We start from the raw sequence: 27,065 nt of genomic DNA on the forward strand, positions 1-27,065 counted from the left end.
TGTCAAAATTAGCGCTGCTTTGATGCAGATCTAAAGGGCCATTCACACTGAGCACTATAACTATAACTATAACTATAAAAAGAATAGTTTTAAAAATCGTTCTATAGTCAAGTGGATGGCAGTGTTCACACCGACTAAAAAATATAAGGGTGAACGATATAGTTTTAGTAATCTTTATAGTTATTGTGCGCTTAAGAGTGACTTGTGCGAATGGCGCTTAAGAGTGACTGGCTCTGAGGGCTCAGTCCTCACATGACCTGTGCGGCGTTTTGTAAACAGTAGATTAGTCCTCTGAAATAATTAGGCTATGCCCATGTGAGGCTACATCACAGCTGCATTGGCCTTGACCAGTGTTGCCAGATGTACGGTAATTATCGTATTTGTACGATAATCTGACCCTCTGTACGATGTACGATCAATAATTCCAAAAATGCCCAAATGTACGATAATTTCTGCATATCGCCAAAAGAGCATGAATTTACTAAATTCCCTGGCTGCTGATCCGGGATCCATTTTGGCTTCTCAAAATAAGCCAGGAAATCAGCCAATCTGACCCTAGATCTGTACTTGGAAGCATTAAAAACACCTGTTGTGTCTTTCCAGACCAGTTTCAGGCTTTTATTGGTGTAAGCTCCAGGAAGTTTCCTGCCTTCACGCAGCCTATGTGATGCGTTTTTGTCACACAGGAGTCTCAAACAAGGTTGTTTCTTACACTAAAGACATATTTTTTGGTGAAATTACTTTTTTACGATAGTTTCATGTCAAATACGATAATTCTGAGCCTCCGGTACGATAATTCAACATTTCCCATCTGGCAACACTGGCCTTGACTGAGCTCTGTGTCTGGGATAATATACTGGACTACAGGCTACTGCACCTCAAGCACGGTGTGACTTCAAAGCATCACTGAATTCAGCTTGTTGTCCATCTCAACAATAACAACAAAACCTTGAGAGAAACATTGCTCTCAATCGTGACAGAAAATGTTTCCTTTTTTTGATGAATTACTATGACAAAGGGGTTCAGGTTCAATCTATATCTATAACAATGTGTTTGCTTGTGTGTACTTTCTTACAGGAGCTGCAAGGAGTCCATAGTGTTGACAGTCATTCAACCGTACCCGGTGAGTTTCAAGAGTATTCATTCCAAACACACAGTGCAAACCACAGGAGGATTACTGTGTGTGTGTGTGTGTGTGTGTGTGTGTGTGTGTGTGTGTGTGTGTGTGTGTGTGTGTGTGTGTGTGTGTGTGTGTGTGTGTGTGTGTGTGTGTGTGTGTGTGTGTGTATGTGTGTGTGTGTGTGTATGGCAGATGCTTTGTGGATGCAAGGAATGAACTGTACCCATATCCAGGACTATGCTGTAAGGTTGGGAGCTCAAACACTGAAGTCCTTACAAACAGTACTTTGTCCCCTACATCAGAGCCTACTGTACAAAAGAGCCGATATGAACCTGCCATGTCAACATTTACTGGCATCACAGTGGTGCACCAACCACCAGCTGCTGCTGCTGCTGACAGTTACCATAAAGAAATGGATCCTGAAAAAATTCCAACTAAAGCTGGTTGCACACTGCACTGCGTTCTTTTGTTGCATTTTGGAAATCCGAAATCCTCGAAAGCATTTTTCAGGCCAAGGAGAGAGAGAGAGAGAAGAGAGAGAGCAAAGGACCCAGTGGCGACAGTTGTGAAAATCGGAAAAAATCAACCCTGGTCCGAAAATAAATACGAAACGGGCGGCAGTGTGCAAACGTGATTGACATAACGTGAGGTTGATTTTCTTTTTTACACGCTCCGAAATTCGCTCCTATATTCGGCTGAAAAAACGCAGCAGTGTGCAACAACCTTAATTCTGAGCAGGTGAGTCTGAATAACCACCAACATTGGGCAAGCGTCTCAATACCAAAACATTTTATGCTATTATGTTTCTATTATATTTCATTATGTTGAATTGTGTTTGTTCATGGAAAAGACAGACTTAATGGTAATTTGCATGGTGTGGAGAAAATTAAATAAGCAGCAACACCACAGGAATATTCCACACTGAAATGAATAGCACCCAGTTTTGGCTTTTCACTTGTGAAGACCCTTTACAGTTTGATTAATTCAAAATGACATACTACATTCAAGGGGGAAGCCAGAGAGGCATCCACTTGAGAAACAGCTATACTCTTTGGTTTCTTCTAATCCTGACTGTAATTGCTTTCATTCAGCAGACTTTGCTAAGTAAGCTCAATGACACTGCACCAGAGGGAGTGTCCTTCATCTCATGAATGGCCACTTTAATCATGACAGTAGGCTACAGACTGGAGAAATGGGAGGTTCTAATGAAAATGCTTATGTTCAAAGGACGCGAGTGTGTCCTTGCATCCTACTGTATAGAGCCATAGAAGTGCATGACTCATCACCCATGACTGCAGCATATCTGAAGGGGACAAATGCGTTAACCACTTTCACCCTGGCCAGGGGTGTCGCACCAAACCACGAATCCCCTCCATATCAAAATATTTAGTTCCAGGGACCCTCAGAAGCAAAATTTGAGTAACAAATGTTCGCTTAAAAAATACATATATTCAAAGATTTGTACATTTCACGACTTTTCAAAAATAGCAGATCTACACAAGCTCGCAGTGAGCTGGCCCCTCCACCTTGGGACCTAGTAACTCAGTCCCACTTTCCATTTTCAAAAATGTTTTAAAAGTAGCAAATCTACAAGCTCACAACTCATCACAATGCGCATTGTACAATGAAGTATAAAATAGGGCTTATGTCTTATAAAAATAGGGCTTATGTCCGCATGTTTCCGGAAATAAAAGATTTCCAACTAAATGCAGCACAGCAGATAATCTTGGTGAACGAAAATAACCGGAGGGCCTATAATTTAGGCTTAACAGTCCTTTTTCCTTTGTGTTTTTCACCCCCTTTCTTAAGTCACCCAAATCTGCCTTCATCAGTGCAGCCAAAAAGGCCAAGTTAAAGTCTAATCCTGTTAAAGTCCGCTTTGCTGAAGAAGTCATCATCAACGGCCAGGTCCCAGTAAGTCCACAGAACACAGACTCATTCTCTACAACACATCAAAGGTTGCACACAGGGGACAATCACAACTGCCTAATTTATGCTCCGTTGTTCTCTTGCTCTGTCATGCACCGAAAATAGACAATCTACAAGCTCACAACGTGTTGCATGCGTGACGCATTCTGAGCTTGTAGGGCGGCTATTTTTGGCGTGCAACTCTAACGCCACAATGGAGTATAAATTTGGCTTGGCACTGACTGGAATCCTTAAAGCTGCTGTGTTGAAAATACAAGACTTTAGAGGCTTCAGTCAAATAGATAGAAAGGCATGCATAATAAAAACATAAATACTATGTCCTTCTGTCTCCTTCCCTCCTCCACTAGCAATGACAGACAGACAGACAGAGTGGGAGATTCCTTATTTACTGGATGATTTACATAAAGCATTACCCGTATTTTCCGGACTATAAGGCGCACCGGACTATAAGGCGCACTGTCAATGAATGGTTTATTTTCGAACTGTTTTCATATATAAGGCGCACCGGACTATAAGGCGCACATAATAGACGCTACCGTTATGTTTATGCATCCAACAGATGGAGCTGTGCTAAAGGGAATGTCAATGTCAATGAATGATCCATATATAAGGCGCACTGGACTATAAGGCGCACTGTCGTTTTTTGAGAAAATTAAAGGCTTTTAAGTGCGCCTTATAGTCCGGAAAATACGGTATACTGTATTTATAACTAGGGCGACCTCGCCCCTTTAGGGCGAGGTCGCGCCAATTCTTGGCCATCTGGCCAGTGATGTATATCGGACCAGTTACCTATATATGGAGACCCCTGGTACCCATATATTGAGATCCGGGTACTCTATATTGAGATATGCTGTGAGAGCCCAAACATGCTTACTCAGTTATTCGTTAAAGTCCTATGATGACTATGACATCTGACATCATACCCTTTTATGCCCATACATGAAGATCCCTACCTGTAGAACCAGCCACACAGATATGGGCTGTCTTGGCCATCTGTCTTGGCCATAATGGATTCTGTTAGTGTGGTATGTGGCCAATATGGCCTCCATATATGGGCAATTGGGCATTCCCATATGAAGTCCTGTTAGATATGGGCTTAATATTGATGAGGGAACTCCATATATGGGCATAAAAGGGATTCTGTTAGTGTGACATCACAGTGACATCAGAGCATGATGTCAGAGCGACAAACCCATAGAACCACAGTGTCAGGCGTGACAGACAGAGATACAACATACAGACAAGCTGTGACTGTTCACATACTAATCTGTTTTCTTTTTTTTTGGTTAATATAGCTATCTCAGCGCTGCTTACGGAACTCGGCTATCGCCTTGTTCCTGCAGCAACGCTGTCGTTCTAATAACCACTGTAAAGCACACCCTCTCGTGTAATATTGGTTTCATTATTAATGTGTACAATATACAGCATGCATAATACAGTCATCATCTGTTTTTATGTTCGGAGACTCCTTACCAGGTCTCCAGGATAAGCTTAAGACACGCCTCCTCAGGAGACTTGGCTCAGCTCTGAACCCATTTGATTTGGCTTTAGGAACCCGTTGCGACCGCATGCATGCCCTTGCTAATGTCAACCCCAGGCAGTATTGTGGATGAATTCACACAATCAGTTTTGGTTTATTACTGAGGTTAAAATGTATCATGTAATATATCACATATCATCTTTACTTACGGTATCTGGTGTATGTTGAACACACGGCCACCTTCACTGACTTTGAATGTTCAATAAATTCCACCCAAGAAATCATTTAAATTATGACATTTACCACGACAGCTCCCTCTGACACTAGAACAGTGTAATCCACTGATCAATAATGATACTGATAATAAAAGTGTGATTTATGTCTCGTACTCACATTCTATCACCAGGAAACGGTGAAGGACAACTCCCTTCTCTTCATGCCAAATGTTCTTAAGGTGTACCTGGAGAATGGGCAGACTAAATCGTTTAAATTCGACAGCAACACATCCATTAAGGTAGGTGGCTGCCAGTTCCTGGGGTTCACTGTGAAATGCTCTGACGGTGCATTGTACCAGCAACCAGTCAATGTTCATTTGAACAGTGTTCTTGTTCCATCAGTGCAATACACAGAGTATTGTTCTCAAAATGTAAGCTCCCTTTAATCATACTGGCCTACAGAATCCTATCTAGACTACTATTATTATTCGTTCATGACTTCAGCCCTGCGTGTGTGTGTGTGTGTGTGTGTGTGTGTGTGTGTGTGTGTGTGTGTGTGTGTGTGTGTGTGTGTGTGTGTGTGTGTGTTAGAGAGAGAGAGAGAGAGAGAGAGAGAGAGAGAGAGAGAGAGAAAGTCCACAGCTAATCTTGCAAACATCGGCTGTGTCATATTTCTTCTGCACGCTGACAGCAGGCCTCAACTCTCGAATATTTTTCAATGGTGTCGCACCAAATTCTGGGCCCTGGGTACAAGGATTCACTGCGGGGGAGGGAACGCATTTAGACTGAGAACGCATTATTACACATTATTTAACTATTGAAAAATAGCAGATATACAATCTCACAGTGCTGCACCGATAAAATATGAAGAATTTAAAGAAGATAATTGATAATCAACTTTTCCCAAAATGTAAAAAAATATATGTTGAAAATTGGTCTCTCCAGACCATGCATGGATGCAGCATTTACTCTGGCGAAAGAAAAGAAAATTCCCCCTCTTTCCACGAAGGCAGCATTCAGGAGAATTGCCTTATTCCTAACTCTCCTGAACGTGAACGCAGCATTTTAAGTTGAACGAATTTGTCCTCTGTGTAGTGTATAGGAATCCATGTTGTACACCCGCATCTCCAGTAGCTAAAGAGTGCAGGGTGGCGCCCTGAAAATAGCTGATCTACAAGCTCTCAACGTGCAACGTGTTGTGAGCTTGTAGATCCACAAAAGTGCCCTTTTAGGGAATTTCAGTCCCTGCCTCTCGAACATTCTCTGCACGTCCCTGCTCAACACCATGCCATGTCACACATTGTGAGCTTGTAGATTGCTAGATTCTTTTTCAATAATCGTCAGGAGATAATCAATAGTTGATGATTTGTTCATGCCGTGTATGGTCACGACATCCTGCACGTGTGCTTTAACGCGTGGCAGTGGTGTGCACATGTGGAATGCAAAAAATGCATACATGGTGCACACACGTGGTATTAATAATGAATGTGTCTGTGTTAAAGGATGTGATCCTGACCCTGCAAGAAAAGCTATCCATTAAGAGCATCGAGCATTTCTCCCTGATGCTGGAGCACAGGGCGGAGGGCTCCGCCAGCAAACTCATGCTCCTGCATGAGCAAGAGATGTTATCTCAGGTGAGGCTTCTGCGAGCGAACCCACTAATAGGATATTAGTTTTCCCTTCACATTACAGTTTAACTGTTTTTGACCCCTATTCATAGTTACTAAGAGGACAAACGCGATTGAATCGGGAAAGGTCAGAGAGCAATGGATAATGCCATGCAGGTCCACCATCACCAAAATGACAAATCTGCAGATGCAACTGTAATGACGTGCATCTTTACATAGTAAAAGATTGGACGTTGATCAATCCTGTATCAAATTAAAACTAAATGTACGCCAGGAAATAGTGGCGCTGGCGCATTGCGTTAACTTCGTCGCCATCACAACATCCTGCCACTAATGAGACATCTCCTGTTTTAATTTATGTTCTAGGTGACAAAGAGGCCAGGTTCCCACAAGATGAAATGCTTCTTTCGCATCAGCTTCGTCCCAAAGGACCCTATAGATCTGCTCAGGAGAGATGCGGTAGCGTTTGAGTACCTCTATGTTCAGGTGAATATCATCAACAGATCCGTGTTTCTATAGCCTGTGATGGGTCTAAAGTCCAGATTTATTCACATGCATTAACATGGTTATTCTTTGGTGCATAACGTCACTGTCGGGCAGAATCCTCCTATCTCCAAGTTTCAAATGTGTGCATTTTTCACAATGTAAAGCCCTGCTTCATCATACAAGGCCATCACACAAAAGTAGTGAAAACAGCCGATCTACGAGCACACAGCGAGGCGTTGTGTGCTCGTAGATCGGCTGTTTTCACTAGTTTAAATCATTTTAAAAATGATAAACACAAAACAAACGATTTTGGACATACAAGGTTTCCACCCGACAACGACGATAAATATAACCTTGACATTCAATAAATAAACTGTAGGAACGTTTGAAAGTCACTGGAGCCGAGCTCCACAGCTGCCCTACAATCTGTGTCATATTATCTTGGGTTTGGGCGGTCAGTAAGAGGAGCTATTGAAGGGTAAAGCTTGTCCTGTCCTGTCCTGTCCTGTCCTCACCCTCTCCGTCTCCATCCAGAGCTGTAATGACGTGGTGTTGGAGAGATTCGGGTCAGAGCTGAAATACGACACAGCCCTCCGCCTGGCTGCCTTGCAGATGTATATCCTCACCATCAATACCAAGCAGTCCCAGAAAGTCTCTCTGAAGTATATTGAGTAAGTGCATGGGCAGCGGGTCGGTCAAGACATTTAGCCTGTCGTGTAAAGTAACTAAGTACATTTACGTAAGTACTGTACTTTAGTACAATGTTTTGGTATTTGTACTTTACTCGTATTTCCAATTTCCAATACTTTTACTTCTACCAAATATTGTACTTTAACTCCATTACATATATTTGAAAACTTGAATTACTAGTTAGTAGTTACTTACTTTTTATTATATAATATTATAAAACATAAACCACTTTAGCCCTATTTATACAGTGGCTATTTGACAATAGCAAATCTACAAGCTCACAATGAGCTTGTAGATCTGCTATTTTCAAACATTTTGTACTTTTACTTTTGGTACCTTAAGTAGGTCTACATTTTGATGCCAACACTTTCATACTTTTACTCAAGCACATTTTGGAATTACAGACTTTTACTTGTAACTCCATTGCAATGTTGATACTTTTACTCAAGTAAAATGTGTGAGTACTTTTTCCACCGCTGCATTCAGCCGAATTAGCTCCCTGTCAGTCCTGTGTCCGAATGTTTAACGCTTTCCAGCTAAATAGAGGACAATATGAACCTATCCTAGGATCAGCTAATCAATGCACCACACGGTAACGAACTGACTGGACTAGACTGCATGGCGCTGGGGGACCCTCTCTCTAATGAGTATGGATTGTAACTGTGCAGGAAAGAGTGGGGTCTGGCGCTGTTCCTGCCTCCCGCAGTCCTGTCTAGCATGAAGGAGAAGAACATCAAGAAAGCCCTCACTCACATCCTCAAAAGCAACCAGAATCTGGTGCCACCCGGCAAAAAGGTACAAAGCATACTGTACTCTCTCTGTCTCTCTCAGTCTTTCTATGTCTCTCTGTGTGTGTGTGTGTGTGTGTGTGTGTGTGTGTGTGTGCGTGCGTGCGTGCGTGTGTGTGTGTGTGTCTCTCTCTCCTGTCTGATTTTCTTTTGCTAATTAGCTCTTTCTCAGCACACACTGCCACTATATCTTGTGTTTCCTCTCTTGCACCATAGCGCATCTCAAACAGACTCATGACTACCCCCTGGTGGTACACTAAACCAGTGTTTAGAGTTGGTCAGTGTTTGTTTGTTCTGGTTACCAGAACAGATGTTAGAAAATGAAACCATATACATTTGAGACAAACATACAGGATAGCAGTGTTCAGTGTTGCATGCGGCACATGTAAAATAAATAACGTATATTTTGTTTACTTCCCCCTCCAGCTAACTGCCTTACAGGCAAAAGTCCACTATCTGAAATACCTTAGTGACTTGAGACTGTACGGAGGGCGCGTGTTTAAATCCACACTTCTGGTAAATGAATACCTCTTTGTTTTTATTCATCTGAGACATGAAATAATGGAACATCATATTGCCCATAATTCTATGTCCAAACAAAAACAAAAAGGACTTCGTTTTTGGTTGTGTCTCTCCTTTACATAGCAAGGAGAGAAGCATACAGAAGTGACTTTGCTGGTGGGCCCCCGGTATGGGATCAGCCACGTGATCAACACCAAGACCAACCTTGTGGCCCTCTTGGCTGACTTCAGTCATGTCAACCGCATTGAAATGTACACGGAAGATGAGAGGACGATCAGGGTGGAGCTACATGTTTTGGACGTGAAGGTAAAAAGTATTCTGTCGCTTTTAAAATATCTGCTGCATGCATGTATGATGATGCAGACACGCAAACATACACACACACACACACACGCACACGCACACGCACACACACACACACACACACACACACACACACACACACACACACACACTGAGTGGCCCAATTCCAATCCGCTATCTTACTGACTCACTCTCTTTTCGCCCTTAGGCGTCTTACTGGTATATATACGTGTGTGTGTGTGTGTGTGTGTGTGTGTGTGTGTGTGTGTGTGTGTGTGTGTGTGTGTGTGTGTGTGTGTGTGTGAGTGAGTGAGTGAGTGAGTGTGTGTGTGTGTGTGTGTGTGTGTGTGTGTGTGTGTGTGTGTGTGTGTGTGTGTGTGTGTGTGTGTGTGTGTGTGTGTGTGTGTGTGTGTGTGTGCACGTGTGCGTGTGCGTGTGTGCGCGCGCTGTATATATTTATTGTTTTAATAGTTTTTGCAATAATACTTTAGAATTACGCAAACCAAGCCAAAAGTCTATTCAGCAGTCATTATAGCCTTCATGTGGTTGTGCTCTCTCGTTCATCGTGGTTCTTATTGTTGTCTGCTTATCTCCCTCTTTCACAGCCCATCACTCTGTTAATGGAGTCTGTTGATGCCATGAATCTGGCCTGCCTGACTGCTGGCTACTACAAATTACTGGTGGACTCCCGACGCTCCATCTTCAATGTGGCCAAAAGCAACTCGGACAATAAATTAACAAGTATGTCTAAGTTGATCAGCTGGTAACATCTCTCTTTAAAAATAAGCCATTTATACAGGCTTCAATACATGTCATTGTCACAGCTTCGACCGGCCATATTGTACATAAGCATAGACCATTTTTTGTTTTTAAATTTTAGATTTTCTCATTCAAATCTTATCTAATCTGAATATTGAGTTGTTAATATTGAATATTGGCTAAACATTGTGTACTGAAGTCATGGTCATCATGTAACCATGGTAATTTTCAGCTAGACCTTTCAAAGTAATAGGCACTTTAAAGCTATACAATCCCCATAAAGTTTATATCCGACAGAGAGAGGTAGTTACAACAATGTCCGAACTACAGCCAAGATGGCCGACTGTATGGCCGGCGTCTAGCCATCTGCTCTACTTACAACAGGGTCAAAGGTTCTGTAAAATGATTGAATTAAAACTCAATAATGAAGTAACTTGGACAAAAAAAATAATGACGCAATGATATCTAAAGTTCATTTGCATACTGAAATGAACAGAATCCAGAGGCTTCTTCAATGTTACCACCACATTACAGAATGCTGTGCTTTGGACAGCAGTAAATGTCAGGTATAGACAGTTAATATGATGACAGACCATCTTTTTGTATATTTGCAAAAATAGCAAATATACAAGCTTGCTATTTGGGGAGGAGATTTGGTGAAGAGGGAAAAAAGGAGGAGACAAAGTTTATAGCATTAGGTTTAGGGTTAGGATAAAACATCATGAAGCGTGTGAATGTGTAATAACTCCTTTTTTTGGCCTCCTCTTTGCAGGTTATGAGGCAAGAGGAAGGCAGAACTTCCGGCCCATTGAGTGTGCGTACAGCATGCCCTACCAGGGATACGAGGACCGAGGGAACCAGAGGTGCAACCGGGACTTCTCCGACCGGGAGTGTGAATACCTCGACCACGGGAGGTGTGAGGGGGAAGCCCCGCCCGTCTACATCACTGAGATCCACCAGCCACAGCATGTCGTGCACGTGTCAGAGAGAGCGGAGCGATGTAGGACCCCTCACGCCCAGCCGCCCCACAACGTCCCCAGGCCCAAACCCCAGGACTCCCCCCGGAGCGCCAAGGTATCCTTCATATTCGGGGACCCTCCTTTGGACAGCGTGAACCCGCAGAACCTGGGCTACCAGAGGCTGATGGACGAGAGTCCGGAGGTGCTGGACAACCACGGCCCGACGTACGGCCACCTCGAGGACGAGTACAAGATGATGGATGCCATGGAGGACGGCGAGGGCTACCACTACGCCGCCAAAATCTTCAGCCCCGCCGAGTGCATCGAGGAGCCCCTGCTGCGGGACATCTGCTACGCCGAGACCACGGACGACGCCGAGGACGACGACGACGTCAGCTGCGAGGAGGACTCGCAGTCGTTGATGATGAGCGACATCGACAGGCCCGCGCTCCTCTCGCTCTCCGGCTCCAGCGACGACATCATAGACCTGACCTCGCTCCCGCCGCCGCCCGAGGGCGACGGCGAGGAGGACAACGACGTGCTGCTGCACTCGCTCAACCTGGCCATCGCCGCCCCACCCCCGGGCTTCAGGGACAGCTCCGACGAGGAGGAGCAGCAGCAGGGCCCCGCCGGAGCCCAGGGGGGCCACAGTGACATCCCTGTGTCTCTCATAGACTCCGTGCCCACCCAGGGAGCGGAGGGCCCCGAGGAGGAAGAGCACCTGGACGATGCGGTGGTGTCCACTTTGCAGGCGCTCGAGGCCCTCGCCGCGTCCGAGGACCAGAGCGCTGCCGCCGCCGCGCAGTCAGAAAGTAGCACAGGTTCTTCTTCTTACACTATTGTAACGTTTATCCATTAGCACCACCAGCGCACCATGTTCCAGCCATTCACTTTTTATTTGTTGCTGTTGATTATAATTTTCTTTTTGTTTTTTCATTTTCATTTTCTTTTTTGCAATAAAGCCCATTTTGGTTTATGTTTCCACATTTGTGTGAGTAGTGCTTCATTCATTTGACATGCATACTGAAGTATTCATTTCTGTATCACTCATGTTGTGGAGTTTTGTTATTTTGTGGTATTTTGTTTTATGTCATTTGATTTATCATTCATGTTTTGTACAATGGTATAGGACGTCATGCTGTCTACTATATCATCTGCTTTAATCTATGATGATAGGCACATAATGTAATGTGACGTAACGCTGAACTAGATCAATTAGGATTGCCAAATGTTATTATGAACTAATACTGCAGCATTACCTCCAGATTTTACTACTTACATGTTCTCATTCACTCACTTTGTCAATACCATAATTTGAATGTCATTGCAAAATTCGCACCACAAATTAAGTCCCTGTCTGCCCTCTTATGTACCTCAGATGAAGTTGTTAACGAGGTGTTTGTCTTTCTGTGACACACAGGTGTGGTAGAAATATCACGAGCCTTTAGTCCAGAGTCCTCCTCAGATTCAGGCAACGAGACAAACTCTTCTGAGATGACGGAGAGCTCAGAGCTGACCGCTGCTCAGCGGCACGCGGACAGCCACTTGAGGATGCACGCAGCTGCGGCGGAGGGATACCACAACCTGAGCGAAGAAAAAACTGAGTTTGTCGCGCCGAGCGAGGGCGGGGCAGACGGCGAGCAGTACAACCCTCTGGAGACTTGCGGGGACGATGAGGCCAAGTCATCTCCTGTCTCCTCCGCGCAGATTGTCCACTCTGACGGTGGCGAGATGGAGCCAGAGACCATGGAGACAAAATCACTCACCGAATACTTCACTAAGCTGCACATGGGTTCGGTAATGAGCCGCCAGTCGGGAAAGCACAGGGAGACGGAGAGCAGGGTCCAGGGAGATTCCTGTGAGCCCGCCGATAGGGCCCAAGCTAGCTCCCGAAACTCCTTTAAAGAGGAGTCGTCTCAGTACACTGCGTTCACTGTGATAGATTCTCATTACATGAATCAGCTTGATTTGGGGAGAACTCCATTTCGAGAGAGGCCTCAGAAATGGCAGCGAGCGCCCGGAAACAAAATGGGAGAGAATGTCTCCCCAGAATGCGGGGGTGACTCACACCCCCACATTCTGGAGACAGATAGGTTAACAAAGAGGGGAGAGAAACAGGACTCGAATAAAAGGGGCCAGCAGTTAAATCCCCATCTACGTTCCTCCTCCCAAGGGCCCCACGGTGCAGACAATGGCAGCTCGCAGAATGACGAACAGCCACCAGGCAGGATTCTGTCATCTGAGCAAGATGTCGTGCGCGTATACGAGTACCACCTGAGCAAGCGCATGTCGTCGATGCAGAGCGAGGGTGCTAACTCTCTGCAGAGCTCACAGTGCTCCTCCATAGACGCAGGCTGCAGCACGGGCAGCAGCAGCTGCGCGACCCCCATGGATTCGCCCCTGTGCGCCGCGGAGAACGTGAACTTGCTGTCAGACTCTCAATCTCTCAAGGGTCTGGGCTACGCGGCTGCCGAGGAGAAAGCCTACGGCCCCCCGGGCCCGTGGAAAGCAGGCCATCCCATGGACCCCACTCTGCTGAGAAGGATCCATGCGGCCACTAGTGCTGAGCCTGGCTTTGGGGCCGCACGGGAGGGCAGCCATCGGGTGCCCAAGATAAAAGAAACTACAGGTACAACTTCTCTTTGATCTGTGGTGTGGGGCACATAGTACAGAATGTGCACGGTGCAACATGTCTGTAATGCAGCTGTAATAGTTCTCAAAAACCTAATCCTTCTCGCACCTGAGCCAGTTCGAATCCAACCAGAGGCCCTTTGCTGCATGTCATGTCTCCCCCTCTCCTACCTTTCCTGTCTTCTCTGTTCACTGTCCTATATAAAAGAAAAATATAAGAAGCCCACAATAATAATAATGTATTTGTTTTGGGGGGTATTTTCAGAACTTTCAATCGCTATATACAGTGGAGAGACAGCAAACACAGAGATAGAGTAGGGAAGTAACATGCAGCAAATATTGTCCCGCTAGCCAGGAATTGACCCAGGGTTTCAATGGTTTGCCATTTGAGCCCACATGGTACAGTATGTGCCCTTAACACTCAGCTATCAGGTCGCTATATAAACAAAAATAGAATGTCTAGCTTTACTCTAATGATTTGCAGAAAGGGACTTTAGAGATGAACGTACTGTATATATTATGACCAGAGTGATGCTTAACAATTCTCTTTGTGTTTCTGCTACCCCTAGTGTAGCTTGCGCACAACTGCAGATGGCTGGGGGAGAAGACTCATCCTTAGTCCTCAGTAATGAGATCACCAATGCCACGTCACCCTCATCATTACTGAGCAGCACAGAGCCTGCTGGGCGGACGCAGAGTTGCCCCCAGATCCATCCACACGTCCTGACTCTCCCCTCCACCACACCCCCATGTGACCCCAACACAGGCAGCCTCAGGAAACCGCGCAGGGTCCAGATGCTGAGGAGGAGCTGGAGCACCATGGCGCCAGCAGGCTCCAGGAGCCTCGAAGCGCTGTTAGAGAAGACCAAAGCCACACTTACGGGGAAGAGTGGCGGGCAGAACGTCCAGTCCCAAGATTCCCATAAACTACAGAGGCGATTCTCTGCCAAAACCCTGCCGAAAAGCTGGTCACATGGTCCGGTGGCCTCGCACTCCTCTGGGAGACGACTCTTCAGAGGGGCCTCTATGATGTTGCCAGTTTCGGCAACACCAAGACCAGATGCGGGAACATGGACGTGCCGCGAGACGTTCAGTCGCTGTTTCCTACGGAGAAAGATGAACACAGAAGACAAAGAGAGGGCTGCTCGTCTCGTGTTCTCCGATGAGCAAACGCCACAGTATATCAGACCCACCCTCAGTGGCAAGGCAAACCAGGCAGTCCCAAAAGTGGACTTTAAAGCCGAACAATCCAATGTGGCCACTGCGATGAGCGACACGAGCCTCAAAGCAAGACTGGCTCACGTGAACGACATGAAGGGAAAAACGTACAGTCTCCCAGCGGGTTTCGCAGCTGCACGGAGGGATGCGCTGGAGATGATCGGCCTGGTGCGCTCCGGCGTCGGCCAGCCATCCAGGGGCGAGAGGCCCGAGGACGGCGAAGGTGACCCGGAGAGGTTTTCTCTGCTGCTATCCGTGCAGGCCAAAGCGCTGGGCGGCGCCTGCAGTCAGATGGCCCTGGAGTACGGCAGTCCAGAGGAGCTGCTGCTCACTCTGACGCACAGCTTCCACACACTCTGCTGCCTGACGCAAGCCTGCATGTCACTGGTGGAAGGCCTCAGCGCGGAGGCCCAGCGCCGGGAGGTGGTGGCCAAGGTGGACGAGGTGGTCATGAACTACGTGTGTTTGCTGAAGGCTGCCGAGGCGGCCTCGGGAACCTCCGCCGATGACCAAAGTGTGAATGCATTGACACATCACTCAGCCGCCATGTCCGCTATTATCAACGCACTAATTCACTCACTGAAAACACTGCTAAGCAAGTGAACTGTTGTGTTGCTCTGATTTCAAAGCCATACGTTAAAGGAGACATGGGTTAAGCCAACCAATGTGAACTGCTGTGATAAACCTTGCCTTGTGTATACAGTATTTTATTATGTAAAGTATATATAATATATAATATAATATATACATATATATGTTTACAGTGTGTGTGTATATATATATATATATATATATATATATATATATATATATATATTTATATATATATATATATATATATATATATATGTATATATATATATATATATATATATATATGTATATATATATATATATATATATATATATATATATATATATATATATATTGACTTGTAAAGAGATTATATTAAGCGGTCTATGAACAGGAATATGAACCCCTGAGTATATTATCTATTATGACCTAATAGGGATTATTTTACAGATTTATTGATGACCTCTTAAGTATTATAATGTACATCATAAAACCTAAATAGGACATGTACATGGATTCTTGACAATATAATAATAATAATAATACCATGTTGGAAATGACACTTATAACATAAAACTGCTCTTGACAAATCACTGCACAGACAAGTCATGATTAAACAAAAAATGTTTATATAGCCAAAATGATGTTTGTTTTTCATTTGAGGCATTCTTTATGAATTTATGGATACTTTGCACATGATCACTAAGTACATTTATGTTCTCATTTGTCAGAGCCATTATAATATATTAAAACTTTTGAAAACTGCAACGTTATGTACTGGAGATTCCTGTCTTGTATTTTCATTTAAATTTGTGATACTTGAATCTAATTGTTTTCCAATAATTACCACAGTGCATCTAAATTCAGAGTCACATTTTTATTTCATTTTTTCTTTAAGGCAAACGCATCAAAGTCTGAGATTATCTCTCCTGGCCTCTTAAAACTGCATTATTCATACCAGAAAACATTCTTGAACCACGTCTGGTTTTATAACAACGTTCAATAATTCATTATTTTCCCATTTACTGTGGCCCGGGTGATGGTAATACATTTTGCATCAGTGAGATGATGATGAGGATGGTGATGGCCCATTTCACTTGGGGAGCGGGTGGTTCTATCTGCATGGCGGCACCAGTGACAGCACAGGGCTCACAGTGCTAGACAAAGACGTGCTGTACATGATGTGCCTGTGCTGTAATAGAGCCACTGGCTCTTCCTCGCTCTAATGCACTGGTCCACAAATACATAGGTTGGGACCCATTTGTGGGTCGCGATTAAATATCCCTTCATTATTAAATAATGAAGAAATAAGTAAAAAAAGAAAACGTAGGAAACAAATAATGATTATTTGTTTCCTACAATTTCTTTTTACTCATTTCTTTTTTCAAAAATCAAAAATCTAAGGAATGCCATTAATTAGAAAACAAATCGTTGTTGTCCATTTGTTTTGTATCACCATTATCACCATGTTGTGTGCTTGTAGATTATTTTCACTAGTTTTGTGCGACAGTCTTGAAGCAGGGCTATAGGCCTACCTTACAAAAAAAGGTAAAAATGTGAAACTTGGAGATACAAGGAATCTGCCCGACAGGGAAGAAATGTTTAAGAAGTAGTGAAAATAGCCCATCTTGTAGGTCTGCTATTTTCACTAGTTTGTGTCCCGGGGAGACATCAAATCTTTCTTTTGGGTCCCCAGCTAAAAAGTTTGGGAACCAGTGCTCTAATGGACTCTTACTTACCTGGCAGCAGTGACAGCACAGGGCTTGCAGTGCTAGACAAAGACATGCTGTACCTAGCATGTGGTGTGCCTGTGTCTGTAATAAAGCCACTGGCTCTTCCTCGCTCCAATGCACTCTTACTTCCCGGGTACTCTCAACTGAAGCATACAGGTAATTATAACTTTTCTGCATGCCAAGAATAACCAATTTCCCACCAAAAAACAAGCAGCTTCATTGTTATCACCTGACTTCAGAAGTACCGTACATTCATCGCGTGAATACCCGATGGAAACTTTTTATAGTCATTGTGTCACCGTGTATAAACCAGGGTTTCATTTTCCCATGGTGGCTGATGAGAAGTGAAAAGAAGACTTCCGCACACCCAGTTCCTTTCAAGCAGGTGTGTAGGCAACAAGGCAGTATATGTTGTAGGATGAATCTATAAAAGATTAGACATGCACTCTGCCACTTGCAGGTTCAAGAGAATTGGAGCAACGTTTCGCTTGTGAGACCAAAAAGGCCGACAACATCACTAAATATGCTTATAGTTACAGACTGCCAATCAGAAACAAATTCAAACAATGTGATAATTCATGACAGATAGGTCATGATCAGAAGTGAAACAAATGCTCCTGTCCACAGACTACCACTGAGAATATTTTCATCCATGTCTTACCCCTTATTCCTAAACCTCTTTGCCTTTTTTTACTATTTTGAAAAACATTTCAAAATACTTTAAATAACCTGCCCTACATCGACTCGTTGTGAGCTTGTAGTTCAGCTATTTTAACTATTTAAAAATGTTTTTCAAAATAGTAAAAAGGCAAAGCAGTTTAGGGATAAGGGCTAACGAAAATAGGGCCCAGAGTCCCCAACAGAAGAAAGTGTTTGATGTGTGACAATAAGGAAGTGATCCAAGCTAATCATAACCCCAGCCATCTGTTACTTTCATCCTGATCACCACATCTGCTCCCTTACATGTGAACATCAATGTTAAGATCTGTGTTAGTGTTCTCTCCATCCTGACAACAGATCACATTGCAAGACGTTCTCATATAAACCATGCCTTCACAACTGGTAAGTGGCAATAACTTGGACCATTATGTATACATGCAATATGTGATTCATAATTTGAATTAACATGCTGGAAAGTGGGTTTTAAAATGCCTACACTAATAGAAAACCTGCATATGATTTATAGCCAGTTGCGTGCTAGTGTCGCACACCAAAATAGCTGATCAGGCATGAAACTATTAATTGATCTCTGAGAGTGTAAAATGCACCCATGAGGGTAAACGTTCTACAATGAATAAGCATGTAAGGCTTTTCTTTTTTACTTCATTTATATAGCAACTAGGTTTTTTTTTAATATTTATATTATGAGAGTTTTGTTTTCTGCTGAACACCCCATATAAGAATTATGTTTTTTGTTTTCTCTCTCTCTTCTCCATCACTTTTGTCAGAGGAGAGAGGGTGTGTCCTTGCAGATGTGTGTGACGCTGGTGGGCATGTGGAGCTGTATCTCCACATTGGCAGCCAATAGGTCATACCCCAAAACCCTACCGTGTGACGTCAGCAATGCCACCAATGGAAGTGAGGTCACGGTGGATTGCACTGAGAGAAGACTCACTGACATCCCTCGTGGAATCCCACGGGACGCCACCAACCTGACGCTCACCATCAACCACATACCCGGCTTGAACTCCACCTCCTTTCAGGGTCTGGAGAACCTCACAGAGATCGACATGCGGTGCAACTGCGTGCCCATCAAGATTGGCCCCAAAGATCGCATGTGCACTGAGAACATGGTCATTAAGGACAATACCTTTACGGGTCTAAAGAAACTGCGATCTTTGTATCTGGACGGCAATCAGCTCCATAGTGTGCCAAAAGGATTACCTCCAAACCTCGTCCTACTGAGCCTAGAAGTGAACCACATCTATTCCATTCCAAAGCAGAACCTCTCAGACATTAGAAATGTTGAGTTCCTTTACCTTGGTCAAAATTGTTATTATCGTAACCCCTGCAATGTGTCCTATGAAATAGAGGAAGGGGCATTTTTACAGCTTAGCAATTTGACACTGTTATCCCTCAAGTCTAATAACTTATCTTATATTCCGCCCAATTTACCCATTAGTCTACGGGAGTTGTATCTCTACAACAATAAGATTGAACAAGTCACTGAAGATTTTCACAATTTAACTAATTTGGAAATACTAGATATCAGTGGAAATTGCCCCCGTTGCTACAATGCTCCGTTTCCATGTACCCCGTGTGCAAACAACTTAGAGCTCAAGATTGACAAACTTGCTTTTAAAACGTTAACCAAACTGAAGATACTACGCCTGCACAGTAACTCTCTGACATATGTAATGTCTGAATGGTTTATCGGCTCCAAGGACCTAAGAGTGCTTGATCTCTCATCAAACTTCCTAGCAAATGCGATAACAAATTTCTTCCCAAAAACGTTGCCCAACCTGGAAGAATTGGACCTTTCATTTAACTACGAGCTTCAGAGGTATCCATCAACGCTGAAATTAAGTCGTGATTTCTCCTTCCTCAAATCACTCAGAGTTCTCAGGCTAAGGGGATTCGTTTTTCAGCAACTGACTTCAGAGAGCCTCAGCCCCTTAATCTCTCTGCACAACTTGGAGGTTATTGATTTGGGCTTTAACTTCATCAAAATGGCCAACCTTAGCATTCTGATGCAACTGAAAAGCTTCAAAATAATAAATTTGTCCGACAACAAAATATCTTCCCCCTCTGAGGACCAGGAGCCTGTTGGGTTCTCTGGAAGGGAGCCCATGCATTGGTCTCCAATGTCAAGTGCTGTTCAGTACCATGATGGGGAAGTGAGAGAGATTCATTACTTTAGATATGATGAATATGCACGCAGTTGCAAATACAAAGATAAGGAACTTGGAATAGTGAATTCCTTTGTAAAAAGAGAGTGCAGTCAATTTGGGAAAACTCTGGATGTCAGCAGGAATAATATATTCTTCCTCCACTCAAGGTTTTTAAATCTTGGAGAGCTGAGATGCCTTAATCTCTCTGGAAATGCAATGAGCCAAAGTTTAAATGGCTCAGAATTTTCTAATCTAATTAATTTACAATATCTCGACTTTTCATACAATCGTCTAGACCTGCTTTATTCCTCTGCATTTCAAGAACTACAGAAGCTGGTCATCTTAGATATAAGTAACAACAACCATTACTTTGAATCTGAGGGCTTGACTCGCATGCTTAACTTCACTGTCAATTTACCAAAACTCAAGATATTGTTGATGAACCACAATGAGATCTCTACTTCCACAAACACAGAGCTAGAGAGCCTTTCTCTGGAGAGATTAGAGTTTACATACAACCGTTTAGACATGCTGTGGCGAGATGGTGATACAAGATACATCAACTATTTCAAGAAACTGTATCATTTAAGAATCCTCGACATCTCCAATAATAACCTCAACTTCATTCCCATGGCAGTCTTCGATGGCCTTCCGTCCACACTAGCTGAACTCTATATCAGGAACAACAAACTCAGGTTATTTGCATGGGAGAAGCTTCAAATTCTAAACTTTTTGGAAGTATTAGACATCAGTGGTAACAGCTTAACTAACATCGCCATTGTTCTGTCTGACTGCACTAAATCTCTCAAGAAGCTCATCTTACATGACAACCAAATCAGTAAACTCTCCCCAGACTTTCTGAAGCAGGCTAACAACTTAAAATATCTAGATCTCAGCTACAATCATATTGAATACATTGAAAAATCAAGTGTTCCGGATGATGTAATTAGCGGGATGGACATGCTACTCTTGCACAACAACAAATTTGTGTGCACTTGCAATGCCACTTGGTTTATCACGTGGCTCAACAAGACGACGGTATTCATCCCAAAACTGGCCACGGAGGTGACCTGCGACACCCCGGGAGCACAGAGAGGTCATCCAGTCATCTCAGTGGACCTGTTGGCCTGCCAATACAACTACTGGCTGATCGTCCTCTACATGCTGCTCACGTCCTCCATCCTGATCTTCCTCGCCCTCCCCATCTCCAGCCACCTGTTCCTGTGGGACGTCTGGTACATCTACCACTTCTGCCTGGCCAAACTCAAAGGCTACGCCCGCCTGTCCTCCCAGAGCGCCGTCTACGACGCCTTCGTGGTGTACGACAAGGAGGACCCTGCGGTGTCAGAGTGGGTGATGAAGGAGCTGCGCGTTCACCTGGAGGAGGAGCGCGCAGAGAGACGCCTGACGCTCTGTCTGGAGGAGCGGGACTGGATGCCCGGGTGTCCCCTGATCGACAACCTCTCCCAGAGCATCCACCAGAGCAAGAGGACCGTGTTCATTCTCACCAACAACTACATAAAGAGTGGGAACTTCAAGACCGCATTTTACATGGCCAACCAGAGGCTAATGGACGAGAAAGACGACGTCATAGTGTTGATATTCTTAGAGAAGGCCCCGTGTCGCTCAAGGTACCTGAAGCTGAGGAAGAGGCTGTATAAGCGGTCTGTGCTGCAGTGGCCAACAAATCCTCAGGCCCAGCGATACTTTTGGTTTAGTCTGAGAAGTGTGCTTGTAACTGAGAGTCACAAACAGTACAGTAATCTCTTCAAGGAGACCCTTTGAAAGACGCATGGGTGACTCTGAATGTTCTGCTGGCACAACAGTACAGTAAGTTTTCGATTGCCCGCAATGTAAACACTGTTATATTAATATCCTTGCAGATAAGGAGGGACCACAGAATCTTTTCTAAATGCTGTATAGTTAGTAGTTCTGATTCTACTAATCATATGATGGGAAAAGGAACCAATAGAATCAAATTCATTCATTCATTCAAATAGGGAAGTGAAATTGGAGCACTTCTCAAATTGAGCAGCAACATAACGGGTCTCACAAAGGAACCATCTTCTTTATATCAGCTTTTAACCTCACAATGAATTACAGGCTCATTCGTATATTAGGATTGTTCTGTCTGTTAAAGAAAGGGAAGATAAAGAAATAAATATGATCTCAATACTTACTGACATTACTTGCAAGGACACAATAGTAATGTAGTTTTTACTTGACAGACTGTAAAGCTCTTGAACTGTATCTGTTTTTAAGGAAGACAAGGATCACAAGATAGGCTACCGATACACACACAATGGTGAGTTTATTACAAAAATTATCAGAATTCTAACAGAAATAGTGATTTATATTAATGTTTACTTAATAATGGGGTTTCACCACTGTGCTGTATACTGTACTATAGCATTTTTCCTACAACTAAACTTTACTTAAGTAAAAACATGCTTGAATGTTCATATTTATTAATGACAAACTATTTTCATTTTGTTCATTGTGTTAAATCAATTATGATACGTGTTTACCACTTAATTACATTATTTACTTCACTACTGTAGTATTATAATGTACTGTGTGTAATATTCTAAAGAAGAAAGAAAACTGACTGCTTTGTAATTTTGTTCATCAACAGACTACTGCCACCTGCTGGGTGCACTTGTTGCTGTTCTCTCTGTGTTATTGCTATGGGACCCAGCCTGCTATGTGTCTGCCCACATGGATGATGCCACAGTTTCCATGTGATGTCAGAGCCTGTAATGCCTCTGATGTCGTATTTGATTGTAGCAGACAACGACTCCACAAAGTGCCAGACGGAATAACCAGTAATGCAACCGAGCTGGATTTGTCCGAAAACGACATTCGCAACATAACAACGGATGCATTTTCTCATCTGGAGAACCTAACTGTACTCAGACTCAATCATATGAACCATCGTGGACGTACGCACATTACTGAGGGTGCTTTCAAACATCTGAAAAAACTTCAAGTCCTGGAACTGAGCGGCAACGGTCTGGAAGAAGTTCCCAGACATCTCCCTCCCAGTCTGAGGAATCTTACATTAGACAACAACAACATTCTGGTGTTAGATGACAAAAGTCTCAAAGGCCTTAATTTGACTATGTTCTCCATTACCAAAAACTGCTATTTCACGAAACCTTGTGGGAAATCCTTAAATATTAGTCATGGCACTTTTTCAGCTTTGACTAACCTTAAGCTGCTCAATTTGTCCTTTAACAATCTAACGTATGTTCCAAGAGACCTGCCAAAATCAATAGAGGAATTATACCTACATTCTAATAGAATACAGGACATTTTGGAGGATGACTTTCATGATCTGCCTCAAATGAGAATCCTTTTCCTACAAGGGAATTGCCCAAGATGTCAAACTGCTTCATATCCCTGTGTTCCCTGCCCTAACATCTCCCTATACATCCACCCTGATGCATTTGCCAGTCTCGAAAACCTTCATACCTTGCACTTAGGGGGCAACTCCTTAACAACACTTAATAACGCTTGGTTTAAGAGTTTGAACAATCTTACATGTCTGTATCTCGCATTCAATCTGTTAAATGATGCAATAGTTGGTGAGATGAGATTTTTTAATGATCTTCCAAAACTAGAAAAAATTGATCTTTCATTCAACTTTGGACAGAAGGCCTATCCTCAGACAGTGAATCTCTCCAAAGATTTTTCGAAACTTGTGTCACTTAGAACATTGCATCTAGAAGCTTTAGTGTTCAGAGAAATTGGACCAGAAACACTACGCCCTCTTTATGAGCTCAAAGATTTGTCTGCACTGAACTTGGGAACTAACTTCATAGTTCACTCTAACTCTACCATATTCAGCCAATTCAAGACTGATATGAAAATGATATATCTAGCAGAGAACAGATTATATCCAGTTTCAGTGAATAATCCTCCAATTGTTGACCAGGGATATAATCTGAAATCAGAATTCTCCATTTCACCTCTGTTAGCAATACCCCATGCAAAGGACTTTTCATATGAGATAAACCACGCTCTTATTAATCAAGAGTGCTTTGACGCTGGCCGTGTGCTAATCCTCAGTTCAAATAACATCTTCTTCATTACTCCAGAGCAATTTAATGGCTATGGAGACATTGCATGTCTCAATCTGTCAAGAAATGGATTTTCAGCAGCATTGAATGGAACAGAGTTTTCATCGCTACCTAATCTGACATATTTGGACCTGTCTTTCAACAAGATTGACCTGGCTTATGACAATGCTTTCAAAGAATTACATAAACTAGAAGTACTTGATCTTAGTTACAATGCTCATTACTTCGAATCATATGGCATAACACATAATTTGAACTTTTTAAAGAATCTACCTGCTTTGAGAGTACTCAATATGAGTCATAATTCAATTAACACCTTAACTACAAAGCGGATGATTAGCAAATCATTAAGTGAGCTCCAATTTCAATACAATAATCTTGGGGCTCTTTGGAAAAAACAGAGTGACGAGTATGACCAACTTTTCATGAATCTTACTAATTTGACAATTCTAGACATATCCTTCAACCACATTTCAAAGATCAGAAAAAAGGTTTTAGCAAATTTACCGCATACACTCACAATACTGCGGATAAATCACAATTCCCTTTTTGATTTTGAATGGAATGAACTTATAGCTTTTAAACAACTTCAAATTCTAGACCTAAGTTTCAATAAGCTATTAAATGTACCATCACATATTTCAAACTTCACCCAAACTCTCATTTTATTAGACTTAAGCAACAATCACATTTCACAACTATCAGATGAGTTTTTAAAGGGGTTTAGAAGCCTAAAGTCTCTTCTTCTTAACAACAACCAACTGACTATAATCAATCAATCCACCTTTTTATCAGGGCCCGATAATAATCTCAAGACTTTGTTCTTACAGAAAAACCCATTCCAATGTACGTGTGATATGTTAGATTTTATAATCTGGATAGAAAACTGTAATATAAAGATTCCGAGACTAAACACTGAAGTGACATGCTGGATGCCAATAAAGACAAGAGGTCAGGCAATCATACACTTTGACATTAATCAGTGTGTAAATGACACACTGGCCTTCTTATTAAGCATTCTGTCGAGTACAATCATTTTAGTCTCTATGTTTATGGCTACACTAGCTCATTTGTTTTACTGGGACGCCTCGTATGTCCTTCACTACCTGAAAGCTAAATTGAAGGGCTATCGTCACTTGGATTCACCAGGCAGCATTTATGATGTCTTTGTAGCTTATGACACCACAGACCCCCAAGTCGCAGAGTGGGTGACAGGGCATCTGCGGGTCAAGCTGGAGGAAGAGGGAGAGAGACCCATTCCTCTGTGTCTGGAAGAGAGGGACTGGCCCCTGGGAGTCCCCTTGGTAGACAACCTCACTCAGAGCATCCAACGCAGTCGAAAGACCCTCTTCGTCTTGACCAAAGCCTACATTAGGACCGGGGCCTTCAAGCTGGCAATGTATCTGGCTCACCAAAGGCTGCTGGATGAGAATGTGGATGTGATTGTGCTAGTGATGATGCAGCCCGTGCTGCAGCACTCCCACTTCCTGCGCTTGAGGACGAGACTGTGCGCAAAAAGTGTTCTAGAGTGGCCAAGGACGATGGCTGCAGAGCCGTGGTTCTGGCAGAACCTGCGGAACGTCGTCAGGGTTGACAACCAGATGTTGTACAACAAGAGCTACATAAAGTACTTCAAAAACAATTAAAACTGGCATCAGGACAGAGATTGTTGCCTAGGTCTTTAACAACTGTATATGTTTTTTTTTATAACTTAACATTGTGCACCATAATTATTTTAGTTTCATTGTTTCTAATTCATTTTAAACTGTAATTTCCTTGAGACATTTCCTGACATTTGTTTTAGGGGAAATGTATGCTGCACTTCTTGTCAGATTGATGGAGGTATTATTGTATGAATAAAGTCTTCATTTAAAAGACATCATAGTTTGTAATCTTAACTCCTGGTCGTTGTTATTTTGCCTATAGAGTGAGTGAGAAGTGTTTTCAAATATCCAAACAGTTCCAGCCAACTGCCATTTATTTATGCAATAGCCTACAAATGTCTCATAATTCAAGGTGCTTCTGACCCTAAGCTAGCTGCTATGAGCCTGCCTGCTTTTGACAGGTAAAAGCAGCTTAAAGGAGTAGTTCACCCCCAAAAAGACTTTTTTTCTATTGATTAGTCACACCATGGAGACTTGAGTTCAATAATATTTTTTTGAATTTGTCGCATTCCTAAGACAAACAATGTATTATAGTAAATGTACCCCCATTGATGCTGGATGGGGACCCAAATGCATGGGCCTGGATGGGACCCAAATACAAGGCCCTGGATGGGGACCCAAATGCATTTGTGTGAGAATTAATGGGGGTAAATTTACTTGACCCTTGACCCTAAATTTACCCCCATTGATTCGGACCCCATCCAGGGACTTATTTGGGTCCCCATCCAGGCCCATACATTTTTTTCTCTTAGGAATGCGACGAATACAAAAAAATATGTCTCCATGGTGTGACTAATCAATAGAAAAAAATCTTTTTGGGGGTGAACTACTCCTTTAAGCCTATAAGTTGATTGTGAGTGTGTTTCTCTTTCGGCACAGGATTTGTCCATGCTGAACTACTGGCTCACAGTAACGAAAAATGAAACAACCAGTATTATTATTTATTGCTTTCAGCTGGGTCTACCCGTCACGTTTACTGCAGTTCGTCTTATCATAGACAAATGTCTTTAATACCTGCAAATGAAAATACACAACCATTATGCATTACTAAATATATCCACACGGTGTCATCACTGGCACAACTTTGTGCATCACATGATGCACTGTGTGTGTATCAATGATTGTTTAGTCGTTGTTGTGTTGCTGTTTGATGCAATACAGCATGTTAAAGCAATGGTTTCACTGTAGTCACACATATATACAGTTTGCCATTACGTAGTGCTGCAAATTATGCTACACCTAATTTATACTGCAAAAAGAAATACAGTTGAGTTGCTACAGCTCGGACATGGTGCCTCATTTATTCTCCGTCGTACGACAGTGTCCTGACTCCTGCGCGACAAACTGCAAAACTACAAGCTCACAACGCCTGACATCGCGACGCACTGTGAGCTTGTAGATCTGACCGCGGGACACCGTCGTACGACTAATTATAGGCCAGCCTCGACGTCAC

The 27,065-nt window shown here is 43.1% G+C and overlaps 3 protein-coding genes across 3 annotated transcripts in view; all 3 read left to right on the forward strand.

Moving 5' to 3' along the window:
- Nucleotides 1-15,331, forward strand: part of LOC308307313 (FERM and PDZ domain-containing protein 4-like) — a gene marked incomplete at both ends in the record, with an annotated part of 44,638 nt that extends 29,307 nt beyond the window's left edge. Inside the window, 13 exons of the mRNA XM_080752504.1 lie at nt 1,078-1,123; nt 2,930-3,034; nt 4,936-5,043; nt 6,247-6,378; nt 6,739-6,858; nt 7,393-7,529; nt 8,217-8,343; nt 8,763-8,852; nt 8,982-9,164; nt 9,767-9,902; nt 10,693-11,700; nt 12,300-13,508; nt 14,085-15,331. Of these exons, the coding sequence (XP_080608630.1) occupies nt 1,078-1,123; nt 2,930-3,034; nt 4,936-5,043; nt 6,247-6,378; nt 6,739-6,858; nt 7,393-7,529; nt 8,217-8,343; nt 8,763-8,852; nt 8,982-9,164; nt 9,767-9,902; nt 10,693-11,700; nt 12,300-13,508; nt 14,085-15,331 (4,648 nt within the window). The remainder of the gene's footprint in view (nt 1-1,077; nt 1,124-2,929; nt 3,035-4,935; nt 5,044-6,246; nt 6,379-6,738; nt 6,859-7,392; nt 7,530-8,216; nt 8,344-8,762; nt 8,853-8,981; nt 9,165-9,766; nt 9,903-10,692; nt 11,701-12,299; nt 13,509-14,084) is intronic.
- A 3,197-nt stretch (nt 15,332-18,528) lies between these two features.
- LOC308307545 (toll-like receptor 7) lies at nt 18,529-21,651 on the forward strand (the record flags this gene model as incomplete). The annotated part of the gene is made up of 1 exon (XM_080752811.1): nt 18,529-21,651. The coding sequence occupies one exon, from the start codon at nt 18,529-18,531 to the stop codon at nt 21,649-21,651; it is 3,123 nt and encodes a 1,040-aa protein (XP_080608937.1).
- A 1,141-nt stretch (nt 21,652-22,792) lies between these two features.
- tlr8a (toll-like receptor 8a) lies at nt 22,793-25,594 on the forward strand (the record flags this gene model as incomplete). Its single annotated transcript, XM_080752812.1, has 1 exon — nt 22,793-25,594. The coding sequence occupies one exon, from the start codon at nt 22,793-22,795 to the stop codon at nt 25,592-25,594; it is 2,802 nt and encodes a 933-aa protein (XP_080608938.1).
- Nucleotides 25,595-27,065: the final 1,471 nt, after the last annotated feature.

The sequence above is a fragment of the Nannobrachium achirus genome, assembly GCF_963921795.1.
Source record: "Nannobrachium achirus genome assembly, chromosome: 22".
Taxonomy (NCBI): Eukaryota; Metazoa; Chordata; class Actinopteri; order Myctophiformes; family Myctophidae; genus Nannobrachium; species Nannobrachium achirus.